The 15,498-nt window shown below is 46.6% G+C and overlaps 1 protein-coding gene across 1 annotated transcript in view; it reads right to left on the bottom strand.

The window, feature by feature from the left end:
- The window catches only part of ADAMTS19 (ADAM metallopeptidase with thrombospondin type 1 motif 19), a 278,728-nt gene that overhangs the window by 52,662 nt on the left and 210,568 nt on the right, over window positions 1-15,498 (bottom strand). Inside the window, exons 14-16 of the mRNA XM_073344873.1 lie at window positions 13,098-13,225; window positions 8,828-8,948; window positions 1,593-1,673 (exon numbers count right to left, since the gene is read on the bottom strand). Coding sequence (XP_073200974.1) covers window positions 1,593-1,673; window positions 8,828-8,948; window positions 13,098-13,225 — 330 coding nt within the window. The remainder of the gene's footprint in view (window positions 1-1,592; window positions 1,674-8,827; window positions 8,949-13,097; window positions 13,226-15,498) is intronic.

Below are 15,498 nucleotides of genomic sequence, written 5' to 3'. Positions count from 1 at the left end.
AGAACTGTTGCAACCAAGCAACTTAAGAAAAGTTTAAAGGAAATTCCTTCCCGCAGTAAGAACATACAATTTTCACTTGAACAATATTGTTCAAGTCCTTTTCTTGCTGCTCAGGAATTCAATAATTCAAAAATGGCTGAACAAATGCTCTTCAAATATAACAATAGCTGGACCTCAATGAGGTTGAGTTGCTTTGTTAAGTACTTAAAATAGTAAAAGTAAAATGACAAGTGACTAAGAATTAGTGACCAACCATGATAAGGAGCACATTTCCAAAGATTTGTATCATGTCTGAGGATGCCCATTATGATACTTTGTGACATTATGTAGTGACATGAAAAAAGCTCATATATTTCTTGTTGAGCCTAACCAAAGTATTGGTTAGAAGAGGAGCTGGAGTGCTACTCACAAAGGAGTTTGATTCCCTAAGTCAAACAGAAGCATAGATTCCTCCCTCAAGCTTTGACTATTCTGTATGGGACCTGAGTATCCCAGGAGAGTATGTCCCAGATTTAAAGGTGATGCTGCACTCAACATTGCAATGTTTAACTGATTTAGGAGCCTAAATCTCATTTTTTTCAAAAGTGATTCAGGCACTTATGAGTTTAAGGGCTGGTCTACACTGAAAAGTTAGGTCAACCCAGCTACATTGCTCAGGGGTCGTCAGGCTCAACTACGTTGCTCAGATCTTACCCCTGATATAGACAGCACTATGTCAATGGAATGCTTCTGTCTGTAACCCACATACCTCCTGGCTGTCCCAATACAATATTATTGGGACTGTACCGCGTCCTTCATTATTAGAGTGTGCTACAAGAAGTTTGGACAAGATGAAATGGACTAGACGATGAAGCTGAGTGGTTCATATATAATAGGAACGGAGGAAGGAAATACACTCAAGTTGTAAAAGACATGTCCACTCCTGCGCAGATTAATACATTACTAAATATCTAAGGTATGTTTCATTTTCAACTTCAATAATTTCAAATAAATTATTTTTAAAAAACAAAAATATCCTAGAAAATTTACCACTAAAACTGAGGTTATCAATTTGAGATTCTGTTGTATGAGCTGACATTATTTCCAAAAAAAAACCCCAAAAAACCATCAGTGCAAGAGAGCAATCCAGAATACTGAACCTTTAAAGATATTTTAACAGAGCAGGAGCAGCTCTCATGATAACTTGAAAGCAAACCTTTGAACTCTGGGACTGCTATTATTAAGATTTATTATCTTAATTTTCCCTGAAAAAAATGAGATTAATCATATAAAACCTTTTTATAGGTTAATTATGCTAATATAAAGATCAAACCAGGGACTTTTCATTTCATTGCACTATTAATTCTTACTGGTTCCGTTTCTCAGTTTCAACTGAAAACACAGAACAGAACAGCAACAATTGTAATTTTTCAGGAATTTATTAAAAAGTAAACACACAATTGTCATTTCCCTGAGGCACAGTTCCTTTAGAGGGCCTTTCCACAGAATTCACTTTCTTTTCATATTCTCTGTAGTTCACTTCTTAGTCACACATACCAGCAGTATGGTAATATTTTGCTGTGGGTACAAACAATAAATGAAACAAAATATACCTAAGTAGCTGTGAGCTGGTTTTTCTTCAACAACTTTGATTCTTCTTGCTCCTGCAGGAATCACCAAAGCTTCCACATAACCTAAGCATGAGATCAAATGTCATGAGTTAAATACAAAGCTACGGAACAGTAGATTTTGCATTTTAATCTGCTATTCTTTTTTTTTCTTTTTAATATTGTATCATATTTTTCAGGATGCCCTGTCATAAACAGCCTTGACAAAGATAGCTTGTACTATGAACGTCCAAAAATAAGTTCATGTAAAGGGTTTGTTCCATGGTTATTGTGATTGACTGCTATGAATGCTAATGGGAGATGCCCATATAGAGCCAGAACATCAAAGCTGCTGAGCACTTACAACTCTCATTGACTTCATGGCACCTGATACAGCAAAGTATTACTTTAGCATGAGCCTTACTTTAAGTCTGTGAGTAGTCTCATAGACTGCCTGGGAGTTAAGGATGCTCAACACCTCATGGAATCAGGCCCATAAACAAGGAAAGAATATATCCCTCTGTGTCTTTAATTAGTACTCCTATATGAAAAAAAATACTTCGAAGATAAGTTGCACAAGGCTTATTTTCTCTCCACTTCATGACATAAGGAGATGGGGCTGCTACGTTTCCTGACAGCCCCATTAAAACCTCTGAAACATTGAAAACACACAATTATCCATGTGATGTACTATATATAATATATACAATGATCTACAGCCAAATGAACATCATAAAGCTGATATTCCTTCAAGAAGTTTTGTGGGCAGAAACCACAAGGGTGGAGTTGGCTCAAGATAAATAGAGTCCTCTATCATTATGGGCACCTGAAGCCCATGGTGGAATTCCCACATTATGTGGCATCTATAATGTTGATGTTCTGGTTTTAAAAAGTTAACAAACAAAATACATTTAATGTGGTTTCTAGATCTCTTTTGTTCCTTTACCATACTCAACCCTTATTCTTACATAGATTTGAGCTTTCAGGAGTGCGGTCAAAGGGTCAAATGAAGGGAACCTGATGGGGACACCGAGCAGAGAACCTCGGATAGTGCCCACTGCGCTCGAAGGCATCAAAGGAGCCAGCGGACGCCGCCTAGAGGAACTCTGCCCGGATGTGTGAACGGATGGAGGATCGGAAATAGGCCCCACAGTCATAGGATGCCCCGTCAGCCAACCTCCTCTCCCTGGTTTTATAGAAAGCCATTTTAGCCAGGGCCAAGAGGAGGTTGACCAGGAGGTCCCGTGATTTTGTGGGGCCACGGATAGGAAGTGCGTACATAAGGAGGTGAGGGGAAAAGTGCAGCCAAAAACGTAACAGGATATCTGAGAGGAGCTGGAATAGGGGCTGCAACCTGGCGCACTCCAGGTAAATGTGCGCCAGGGTCTCCCTCACGCCGCAGAAGGGGCAGGTGTCCGGGACGGGGGTGAACCGCACCAAGTACATGTCCATGCTCACGGCTCCATGAAGCAGCCCCCAAATGATATCCCCAGCGGGCCTCGGGACTAAGGTGGAATATAGGCTGGCCCACCTGGGCTCCTCACTCTCCAGAGGTGACAAGAGGTCCCACCACTTTGTGTCGGGGCGGGACATGAGGGTGAGGATGTGAAGGGTGTGGAGCACGAGCGTGTATAGATGTTTCCTCGGCGTGGTCTGGAAACAAACCGGCTGCAAATCATGCAGCCAGCTCACAGTGAAGGGATGAATTGGTCGGGTCCATGGGGCCTGGGCCTGATGAAAAGGTCCGGAGGGCCTGCAGTGGAGGGTGGGCGGGGCATGCCCTCTCGCAGGACTTAGTCAAGGTAGGCCTGAGCAGTGGGCGGTAAAGCAGCCCTCACCTCCTGAAGTATGCGCCGGGGAGTATGAGGCCGGGAGAGCTCCATCACCGAGCGAGCATCAGGGGATCCAGCCAATCTCCCCGGTCGTAGTCCAGGAGGTCTCCACCTCTGGTGACATCTGCCAGGACCAACCTCTGGCGCACTGAGGGGGACTCCACCACCTGCACATGGAGCTGGGGGTTCTGTAGCAGGGGCTCTGCAAGGAGATCTGCCCCCTTGGTGGTTGCCACAGACCTGGTCACTGATAACAGTTTCCAGGTCTGGAGGAGGTCCTGGTAGAAGACCGGCAGCCCGGAGAGGTCTTGCGGAAGACCCCTCGGATGGAGATAAAGGAGCTGCTGGTCATATTGGAGCCCTCGGAAGCAGCGCAGGAAGGCGTGCACTAGTACTCTCCATGCCGGACTACCTACACTCTAAAGGAGCCTCTGCAGGGCCTTGAGGTGGAAGACATGGACCGGAGTGTGTAGGCACTTTAGGCCCTGTCCTCCCTCCTCCAGGGGCAGATGGAGGACCCCTGCAGAGACCCAGTGCACTCCTGGCCGAAAGAACTCCAGAATCACCCTCCGGAGGTTGGCAGGAAGCCCAGGGCTGGGACCAGGGTGTTGAGCCGGTACCAGAGCATGGACAGGTCTAGTTGATTGAGCACTAGTGCTCTCCCTCGAAGGGAGAGGCTCGGAGTAGTGCTGTCCATTTCTGGAGCCGCTCTGTCACCCTACCCTCTAAACCATGCCAGTTCTCTGGTGGAGACAGATGCGTGGCAGAAAGGTAAATGCCAAGATAGAACAGCGGACCTGCACTCCACCAGATGGCCTGAAGCGCGGGTAGGAGGGAGCTCACCTGCCACCCGTCCCTGACCACCAGGCCAGAGCTCTTAACCCAGGTGACTGGGCGGAGGAGGCTGCTAAGTAGATGGCCTGGCAAGCCTCCACCCGCGCCAAGTCACCCGGGTCCTGGATCACAAGGAGCACGTCAGCAGCGTATGCCGACAGGACCAGCTCCAGCTCCAGCTCTTGCAGCACCAATCCTGTCAACCTCCGACAGAGGACACAGAGGAAGGACTCAATCGCCAGAGCGTACAGCTGGCCTGAGAGGGGGCACCCCTGCCGTACTCCTCGCCTGAAGGTCAGTTGCCCCTCACCAATGAGGGATACCCCTGGTGACTCAGGTCCTGGCTGCGTGGCACTGGCTGTCACCCCAATAGGCTCAGTGGCCATCAGCGGGGTGCCACCTGCGGCCGGGCAGATGGAAGAGTCCAGGGGACCCTCGGAGGTGGGAGCAGGAACAGTGGTTAGGGGGCGAGAGAGCATGGGGAAAGGGGGGCCGGGGTGAGGTCGCTCAGATCGAGGCCCGCTGGCAGAGGGTTGTCCTCCCCCGGGTGACCGGGGTCAGACCCAGGGCCTCAATCTCCTCGTAGATGGAAATCACCACCCCGGGTCCACCCTGCCAGCGTCTGAAGCAACACTGGCGGGGCTTGCTGGGGCCTTAGGCATCAAAGGGGCAGGAGGGGCTCCATCGGGGGCCTCCCCAAGGAGGGGCTCTAGTGGAGGGGCGGTGCTACCCTCAGCTGCTGCCACATCTTCCCCAGCCGGCACGGGTGGAAGGAGTACACCCGAGGGCAAGGCAGAAGGCTTGATGTTGGTGCCCCCCTTCCTGGTCTTCTGGGGGGCCTCCGAATCCAATGGCAGAGTGGAGCTCGAGCATTCCACTTGCCCCGCTTTCCCTGTACTAGGGCCCAGCCCTCCATGGCATCATCTGAGAGCTGGCTAACAGGGGTCGGGTTGGGGGGCAGGGGCGATGGCTCAGGGACTTGGGGAGGTAACAGTGGAGTGGCATGAGGAAGGGAAGAATCCCCCTGGGGCAGGCCCTCTCCTATGCCCAGTGGTATCCCCGCCGCACCCTCCTCCACAGGCCCCAAAAGATTGCACGCACCAGAGGCGGGGCTCTCCTGCTCATCTGGGCATGCTGTGGGAGGTACCCCTTGGGCCTGAGTGAGAGCAGTGGTGGACTGAGAAGTACTGAGAACAACCAGGCCGGGAGTGGGGCAGAGGAACCAAGGGGCTAGCTTCAGGGCTGGGGCGGGACAAACAAACAAAAACTGAAGAGGGAAAAGGGCAGGGCAGGCAAACAAACTGGAGCTAGCAAGGGGCTAGGGCAAAAAGGTGGGGGAAGCAAGGGCTGCAAGGGGAGACAGGGAGACTGCTGTAGCGGTGGCGGGGAGGGGAAGTCTGGGAGGCGGGGCAGCACGTGCGCCCATTTGCTGTTGCAAAAAAAGAGTCAGTTTGGGCTGGCTGCTGCTTCAGGCCCAAAAAGTGGTGAAAGGGCGCGGCAATCCAGGCGAGCAGCTAAGTCCTCGAGGCAGGAGCTGAGGCAGATGGTAAACAGCCAGTGGGAGTGGTGGAGGGGGCAACGGTGGAGGTGGGGGCACACAGATGGGCCAGGGGGCAGGCTCCCCGCCACACCCCCTGTATCCCCACAAACACATTCAAAACCCCCACCACAAGAGCACAGTTTGAAAGTTACTCAGTCTTGGAGGCCCCCTCCACGGTGGTCCGCAGAGTCTCAGCGCGCTCCCCCCAGCGGCAAATGATCCTCTTTGTCCTGCTCCATGAGGCTCCAGCAGCTCCCAGACAGTAAACACCACAGCAGCAGCTCCAGTGACTCCAGGTGGCAGTCTGGCAGCCAGGCAGGCAGGAAGGACCCCTCAGAGGTGGTGGTGGTGGTGGTGTCCACGGCAGCAGCTGGGGCTGGAGCGGGGGTCCCTCACTCCCCTCCTCCGGGGAGCAGGCCAGCAGCCCCCTGCAAGGGGCTGCAGCAGAAGCAGCAGCAACTAAGGGTTGGGGAGGGTCTGACCCAGCCAGGGGAGCAGCTGGAACAGCAGCAGGGACAGCTTAGGGCCTTGCAGCAGCAGCCCCCTACCTCCTTCCTCCCTCCATGCCAGAGGGCTACAGGAGAGTGAATGAAGGGAGATATATTAGTCCTGGGTTAAGCAGGTCCCTTTTCCCTGGGTAAGGTAACAGGGGCAGTTCCAGAACAATCAAGAAGTTGCTGGAATCAATTAAGGCAGGCTAATTAGCACACCTGATGCCAATTAAGAAGCTACCAGAATCAATTAGGACAGGCAGGCTAATCAGGGCAGGCTAAAAAGGACCTCACTTCAGTTAGTGAGGTACGTGTGAGGAGCTGGGAGCAAGAGGCACGCAAGAAGCTGAGAGTGAGTAGATGTACCGCTGGAGGACTGAGAAGTACAAGCGTTATCAGACATCAGCAGGAAGGTCCGATGGTGAGGACAAAGAAGGTGTTGGGAGGAGGTCATGGGGAAGTAGCCCAGGGAGTTGTAGCTGTCACGCAGCTGTTACAGGAGACACTCTAGACAGCTGTAATCCACAGGGCCCTGGGCTGGAACCCGGAGTAGAAGGTGGGCCTGGGTTCCCCCTATTCCCCTAACTCCCTATTTGATATAAGAGAAGTTGATCTGGACTGTGGGTCCCACCAGAGGGGAAGATCTCTGGCCTGTCCCCTGACCAATTAGGTGGGCCAGGAGAGACTGTGGGAATTGTTCTCCTCCTTTTCCCCATGCTGGCCCGTGATGAGGTTAGCTGAGTGAACGGCAGGTTTGTGCCACTAACAAAAGGAGCCAAACTGAGGACTGCCCTAAACCTCTGAGGCAAGCAAATCCACCAGAAAGCGCAGAACCCACCAAGGCAGAGGAGGAACTTTGTCACAATATTAATAACTTGGTGAACTTTTAAGTTATTTTTTCAGTTAATAAGAAAGTAGGATTTGTCAAAATGTTGCATAGTCAGCTGCTTTAAATTAAAAAACGGTTAAAAGGCAGTGCAGGAAACCAGTTATTGGTGCAAAGCTATATCTAACCAGAATTTTATTTATGAACTAAGACTTTAAAAACCCCTAGTCAGATCTCACAGAATGAATAATAACATATGACCGTACGTTTTGTAAATATAGTTGTAATATGAAATTATATTACTTAGTATTGACATCATTGTGCCTGATATCCTATAGGTGACATGAAATTGACATGAAATTATGACAAATTGAAATTGTCATATTTAAAAAAAATGTTAAAAATTAATTAATTAAAATTTCTCTGAACAATTTAAATTTCAGTTCCAAAGTTGGAAAATATCTCTTCATATAGTCATGCTTCAAAGTTGATTAGTACTGCTCTATTATATTTCTAACCTAAAATCCTACAATATGTTTGGATATTTATCTCTGTTATAAATGCGAGTTGACAGATTTTGATTGATAGCTTTTCTATAGCTTTTTAGATTCAAACTATGATCTGTAACTGAATTTAGCCACTCTTTCTTTATATGTTCCTAGCCTCCAGACTTGTTTTTGTTTCAGTTTTCCCTGTCCTACATTATCTCCAGCCTCAGGAAGGGCTAAATTCAAGTATCTGAAGGCTTTGTACAATTTTCTTTTCTAAAGCACTGCTTAGATTAGTCTAGATTGCACTGAAATCTCTCGATTTTTTTTCAAACATATATAGTCTGCTTCTCATTATACTATCTTGTGCAAAATAATCTACTCGCTATCTTGAAATTTTGCAAATTTCTTTAGAAAGAAACATTTCACCGTTGAAATAATGATCTATCAAATGCACTTTCAGATAAAGGATTGTTCCAAATGTGTTTGCTTCTAGATGCAGCAAAAAGTGGACAACCTTATGGCTTTAGGCCCCAATTCTGCAAACACTCATGTGCATAAGTCATCCTATTCAGCTCTATGGGAAGACTGACACGAGAGTCAGTTTAGGCCTTAGCTGCTAAAACATTTCAGAAATGCCATTCAGATTTATGATATTATTCACAATATTATACTCATGTTATGACACTTTATAAGAAGTTTTCTTTGGACATTTGTCCTTTATATTCTTTGTTTCCTCTTTTGCTTAAAGACCTTCATGTAGGTGATGTATAGTAATCTGGATAACATTGATTCTCAAGAACAGTAAACAAATGCAGGTACTGTGTGTCAAAACTGTGAAGTGGGGTTTACTAAATATTTGTTTCAATCTGTCAGAAACAGCCTGTTCTATGAAACAGTCCTTCATACCGAGGGAAACAGTATTTTATACAACTGCAGCCAATGCAAATTAGATAATTCCTTCTCTATTGTAATTTAATAAATACATAACAGACAGAGCATCATTTTACAATTTCTTAATTAGAAAATTTTCATGTGAATTTTCCACTGACATCTCAACTACTGCATGTCATAATCAAACAACAATCAATAGCTTTACAGAAGTCTTTTGCAGCTCTCTGAATGTAGTTCTCAGGCACTTATTGTTAAGCAAAAATGGAGCATACCTCTTGACACACAATTTCATCAAAACACTGCATGGTTTATTAAGTAAAAAATAAGCAGATATACCTGCTCCTCTGGTATGGTTAAAATCGCCTTTAATAACTTTGCATGATTTTCCATTACCATTGCAGACACCACAATGATCTTCTCGTGCCAGAGATCCTAATATTCCATCACAGCCAAATTTCTGTGGAGAAAAATAAACCTATCATTGTAATTAAGGGTTAGATTGTGCGTTGAGACTGGTGCAGAGCTGTCCCGCCACAGGGAGAGCACCACAAGGCATTTCAGATGACAACTTGCCTCCCCACTTTGGAGGGACATGCAGCTTATTAACAACCCCCCACCCCATTCATGTGGCTGGCAAGTTCTCTTGGCTGGTGTATATAGGGTGGAGCCATGTCCCAGCCCCCTCCTTGCCCTGCCCCTTCACCTTTGTGACACTATGCACTCCTGGGGGTGGTAGGGACAGCACAATCCCTATGTTCACCTGATCACAGAGTCAGTAGCTTTATTTGGTGCTTACACTGGCTATGCAAAGTGGGGAAGGTTCGTTGGGCTCCTCTGTAAATGCACCCACATAAGGGCCAGGCACAATCTGACACCAAATCATTTACTGTGCTAGTTTACTATATTAAAAAAAATGTAAAAGTGTCTGGAACTTGTATTATGTACTTGGAAATGTAGCCCTTACTAATGTTTTACTGAAAGGCTATCAACACAAATACTAAACATAAAACAAGAAACATTTATTCTAGCAGTAAACAAATTACTCTGCTATGCTTATTTCTGTTCATAAACATCATTGCTAATTTGATAACAAAAAACAGATTACAATGAATACCATATGTGGTTCTTATATTAAAAAGTCTAGAGATCCCAGCATAACCAGAATTAACTGTATTAGTATAGGTACTGTCTGACACAGGGAAGAAAGGCGAGCAGCAGAATACGGACCCTGGACTTCAGAAAAGCAGACTTTGACTCCCTCAGGGAACTGATGGGCAGGATCCCCTGGGAGAATAAAATGAGGGGGAAAGGAGTCCAGGAGAGTTGGCTGTATTTTAAAGAATCCTTATTGAGGTTACAGGGACAAACAATCCCCATGTGTAGAAAGAATAGTAAATATGGCAGGCGACCAGCTTGGCTTAACAGTGACTCCTTGCTGATCTTAAACACAAAAAAGAAGCTTACAAGAAGTGGAAGATTGGACAAATGACCAGGAAAGAGTATAAAAATATTGCTCAGGCATGCAGGAGTGAAATCAGGAAGGCCAAATCATACTTGGAGTTGCAGCTAGCAAGAGAAGTTAAGAGTAACAAGAAGGGTTTCTTCAGGTATGTTAGCAACAAGAAGAAAGTCAAGGAAAGTGTGGGCCCCTTACTGAATGAGGGAGGCAACCTAGTGACAGAGGATGTGGAAAAAGCTAATGTACTCAATGCTTTTTTTGCCTCTGTCTTCATGAACAAGGTCAGCTCCCAGACTACTGCACTGCACAGCACAGCATGGGGAGGAGGTGACCAGCCCTCTGTGGAGAAAGAAGTGGTTCAGGACTATTTAGAAAAGCTGGACGAGCAAAAGTCCATGGGGCTGGATGCGCTGCATAAGAGAGTGCTAAAGGAGTTGGCGGATGTGATTGCAGAGCCATTGGCCATTATCTTTGAAAACTCATGGCGATCGGGGGAAGTCCCGGACGACTGGAAAAAGGCTAATGTAGTGCCCATCTTCAAAAAAGGGAAGAAGGAGGATCCTGGGAACTACAGGCCAGTCAGCCTCACCTCAGTCCCCAGAAAAATCATGAAGCAGGTCCTCAAGGAATCAATTCTGAAGCACTTAGAGAAGAGGAAAGTGATCAGGAACAGTCAGCATGGATTCACCAAGGGCAAGTCATGCCTGACTAATCTAATTGCCTTTTATGATGAGATAACTGGTTCTGTGGATGAGGGGAAAGCAGTGGACGTGTTGTTCCTTGACTTTAGCAAAGCTTTTGATATGGTCTTCCACAGTATTCTTGCCAGCAAGTTAAAAAATATGGGCTGGATGAATGGACTATAAGGTGAAGAGAAAGCTGGCTAGATTGTCGGGCTCAACGGGTAGTGATCAATGGCTCCATGTCTAGTTGGCAGCTGGTATCAAGTGGAGTGCCCCAAGGGTTGGTCCTCGAGCCGGTTTTGTTCAATATCTTCATAAATGATCTGGAGGATGGTGTGGATTGCACCCTCAGCAAGTTTGCAGATGACACTAAACTGGAAGGAGAGGTAGATACGCTGGAGGGTAGAGATAGTATACAGAGGGCCCTAGACAAATTAGAGGATTGGGCCAAAAGAAATCTGATGAGGTTCAACAAGGACAAGTGCAGAGTCCTGCACTTAGGACGGAAGAACCCCATGCACCGCTACAGACTAGGGACCGAATGGCTTGGCAGCAGTTCTGCAGAAAAGGACCTAGGGGTTACAGTGGACGAGAAGCTGGATATGAGTCAACAGTGTGCCCTTGTTGCCAAGAAGGCCAATGGCATTTTGGGCTGTATAAGTAGGGGCATTGCCAGCAGATCGAGGGACGTGATTGTTCCTCTCTATTCGACATTGGTGAGGCCTCATCTGGAGTACTGTGTCCAGTTTTGGGCCCCACACTACAAGAAGGATGTGGAAAAATTGGAAAGAGCCCAGTGGAGGGCAACAAAAATGATTAGGGGACTGGAACACATGAGTTATGAGGAGAGGCTGAGGGAACTGGGATTGTTTAGTCTGCGGAAGAGAAGAATGAGGGCGATTTGATAGTTGCTTTCAACTAACTGGATGGATCTAGACTGTTCTCAGTGGTTGCAGATGACAGAACAAGGAGTAATGGTCTCAAGTTGCAGTGGGGGAGGTTTTGGTTGGATATTAGGAAAAGCTTTTTCACTAGGAGGGTGGTGAAACACTGGAATGCGTTACCTAGGGACTTGGTGGAATCTCCGTCCTTAGAAGTTTTTAAGGTCAGGCTTGACAAAGCCCTGGCTGGGATGATTTAGTTGGGGATTGGTCCTGCTTTGAGCAGAGCGTTGGACTAGATGACCTCCTGAGGTCCCTTCCAAACCTGATATTCTATGATTCTAGGTGCACTCATCCAGTGAAACCAACAAAACCTCCACTCCTTCTCACAAATTATCAAGGCAAGGGCAGACTAACTAGAAAATAAAATAGAGAAATTACTGTGAACTGAAAATCTATTCGTGTTCAAGTACATGATGACTGTTTCTCCATTTCTCCATTATAGTTGTTTTAAATTAAAGAGAAGAAAGTAGCAGCTCAGGATTTTCATATGGGAGTTGTATTCCTATTTCCTATTATCATATATCTAGACTAGGATAACATGGGCATTTTTAAAGTGTATAAGTTAAAGTGTTTGAATTAACACGTTAGCTGATTAGGACGAAACCTACACATTAAAATACAACTTGCCCCATTTGCAACAGGGTTTTATAATGTGTGGATTAAAACTTTTAGCTAATACTTTAAAAAATCTCTTTTTATCATAACCTAGGCATACTCTGATGTGGCATAGGGTTTAGAGGATGCCTGTGCAAGGTCTACCATTGCAGTAAAGACAATGACTGAGTGGTGTAGGGCTATCCACAGATCGTATTTTCAATAATTAATTAGGATGGAGCCAAAAAGAAACCTCTGGGACTAAAAAGGAGTGAGGAGGACAAAGGGCCACCAAATGAGACAAAAAAAGAGCAGTTAGAGTACCATGTACCAAGTGAAACTTTAAGGCATAAACTTTAAGTAATATGCACACAGGGCCGGCTCCAGGCACCAGCTTTCCAAGCACTTGCTTGGGGCAGCAATGAGAATGGGGCGGCAGTCCGTGTCCCACAGCGGCAATTCGGTGGTATGCACAGAATTAGTGTTAAGCTTTTATTATACATGATTCAGGCCCCGGGGTTGTTGTTTATCTTGACCTATAATTCTGTATTTCTGGAAATCAGGCTGAATTAAATATACATGTACACTCTACATCAGTGTTTCCCTTGCTTCTGAAAGATGAGCCCCTCTTCAAGACAATGAAATCAATCATCTATTGCCTCATCCCCAATAAGTGTTGTTAAAGATCTGCTCATCTGAATGTATACATTTTCTGTACTGTCTTTCCTCAGCCCCAGCTAGTCCTTCAGGTACTGCGCCATATAACATATTGTAATAAGTGAAATGAATTTAAAATATTACGTTTTATATGTAGATATAAGAGGAAGGCAGTAACCTAGCTCTGGACATTCCTTATGCAATATTCTACCAGAATTAATACGTATGTACAGTATGTTAAAAGTTGAGTCTAAAGAATTGATTTATACCTGGCATCTACCATTTGCGCAGATATCTAATCCATGCTGACCACAAGTCGTCCCATCCATCACCTTTTCTGTTAGAAGAATAGGCTGATCCTTTCCAACAGGGGAACAATATAATGCACAAGGCTTTTCTTTAATAGAAATTGGTGGAAAAAAAATGCCAAGTTAGTAAAACTGATTTAATCGAAGTAAACTTCTTCCAAACCAATGTTTTTGGTGGTGGCGCTCAGCCTTCTTTATATTAATCAATGTTAATTATAACAAAAACTTACTTCATTTTATTTAATACAAATGGGGGAAAAAAAGATACTGAATCTTTCTTCTGTTTGGTAAACTACAGCTCTTTTTCCTGTTAGAAAACAACTGTATTAAAAACTTCAGTCTACATAATACTCATGTCATGTTAACTGCTACAATTAGAAGAATATGCACATGTTAGCTGTCTAATATTTTGGTTGAAAGAGGAGATTACTTACCTGTATCTGGAGGTTCTTTAAGATGTGTGGTCCCTATCTGTATTCCAAAAGTGGGTGCGCATGCACACCATGCGCTGGGTCTGAACGTTTTCAGCAGCAGTGTCTGTTGTCCAGCATGGGCACCTTACTTTGCCACGCTCTCCAGAAGAGGTTATAAGAGGTTGTGTGGGGAGATGCACCCTCAATCTCCCTCTTACCGCTGAATAGAGAGTCCACAGCAAAGAGGATAGTGGGCGGGTATTGGAATACAAATAGGGACCACACATCTCGAAGAACCTCCAGTTACAAGTAACTCTTCTTCTTCGAGTGATTGTCCCTATATGTATTTCAAATGCAGGTGAGTATGAAGCACAGCTTGGAGGTGGTTGTGAGGACATGATAGGTAAGGCCGACTGCAGGACAGCAAGACCTACGGTTGGATCTGCATCTGCCCACTGGTTGATGGTGTAGTGCGCTATGAAGGTGTGGATGGAGCACAACAGATCTCATGCCAGGGGACATCTGACAGGGAGGCGGCAGTGGTTGTGTGCGCCACTGTGGAATGAGCCATGATCCTACTGGGCAGTGTGGGAGCACGCAGAGCATTCAGTAATGCACTTAGGGATCCATTTGGATATGTGCTTCAAGGAAAGGGCTTGCCCTTTCTACCATTCTGCAATGGCCATGAAGAGGCATGGGGAGGTGCAGAATGCATGAGTCCTGTCCAAGTAGAAGGCCAGTGCCCTGTGGACATCCAGGTAATGCAGTGTCCTGTCCGTGGGAGTGGTGTGTGGCATAGGATGGATGACTGGGAGCTGGATGGACTGGTTGAAATGGAAATGAGATGGAAATCAGAAAGAAGTTTTGGGAGGAACTTAGGGTGAAGGCACAGGGAGACTTTGTCCTATGGAAAATTTTATATGGGGGGCAGGGAGGAGTCAGCCATCATGGCCACCAATTTGCTGACAAGCTGGGTGGAAGTGATGGCCACAAGAGGACCTTCATGGATAGATGTGTGAGGGAGCATATGGCCAGTGGTTTGAAGGGAGGGTTGGTGAGGGCAGATGGCACAAGATTAAGGTCTCAGGGGTGGAGTAGTGGTAAGGACCGGCATGAAAAAGTTCATCAGACCCTTCAGAAACCAGGTAGTGGTAGGGTGGGTAAACACCAACTGTCCATCCAGTGGAGGGAGGAAGGCACTAAGTGCCGTGAGGTGGACACAGATCGAGCTGAGTGCGAGGCCTGAGTTCTTAAGCTCCAGGAAATGGCCTAGTGGGGAAGGTGGTGGTGTTGCACCCAGGAAGTGAAGCGCTTCCACTTCATGGCACAGCACATCCATATGGCATCCCATCTGCTGTGCATAAGTACAAAGCAGACGGATGACAAACAGACATTGTCTACGTGTGAGCCCCATCCAAAACCCAGGCTGTCAGCTCAAGCGGGCCTGTGTTGGGGTGTCGAACCCTGCTGTTGTCGTGGGTGAGGAGGTCTGGCAGGGTGGAGCGGCTGATTGGTGAGCGGGCGGACAGTCTGAGTAGATCAGGAAACGAGAACTGTAGGGGCTAGCACAGGGCTACCAGGATGAATGTGGCTTCGTCTCGGGGGATCTCACGCAGGAATCTGAGGGTGGAGGGGAATGGCAGAAAGGAGTACTAGAGGCCATCACCTTTGGAGTCTCAACCCCTCGTCCCCTGGAGCAGTAGAGGGGAATTTGTGGTTTGCTTGAGTTCCCAGTGAGGCACAACAGATGGAGCAGAGAGTGGGGTCGTGGAGTTCCCACTCATGGTTGAGGTACCAGGTGTGGTTGAGTGCATCTGCCAGGGGGTTCTCGGCCCCCCAGAAGGTATGCTGCGTGGGGCACAATGTAGTGGCAGAAACACCAGTTCCAGAGGTGGATGGCCTCCATGCAGAGTGGCCAGGACCTGGTGCTGTCTTGTTTGTTTGTGTAT

The sequence above is a fragment of the Lepidochelys kempii genome, chromosome 5 (genome assembly GCF_965140285.1).
Source record: "Lepidochelys kempii isolate rLepKem1 chromosome 5, rLepKem1.hap1, whole genome shotgun sequence".
In the NCBI taxonomy this organism is placed as follows: domain Eukaryota; kingdom Metazoa; phylum Chordata; order Testudines; family Cheloniidae; genus Lepidochelys; species Lepidochelys kempii.
This window is presented reverse-complemented; position numbering and strand designations above follow the sequence as displayed.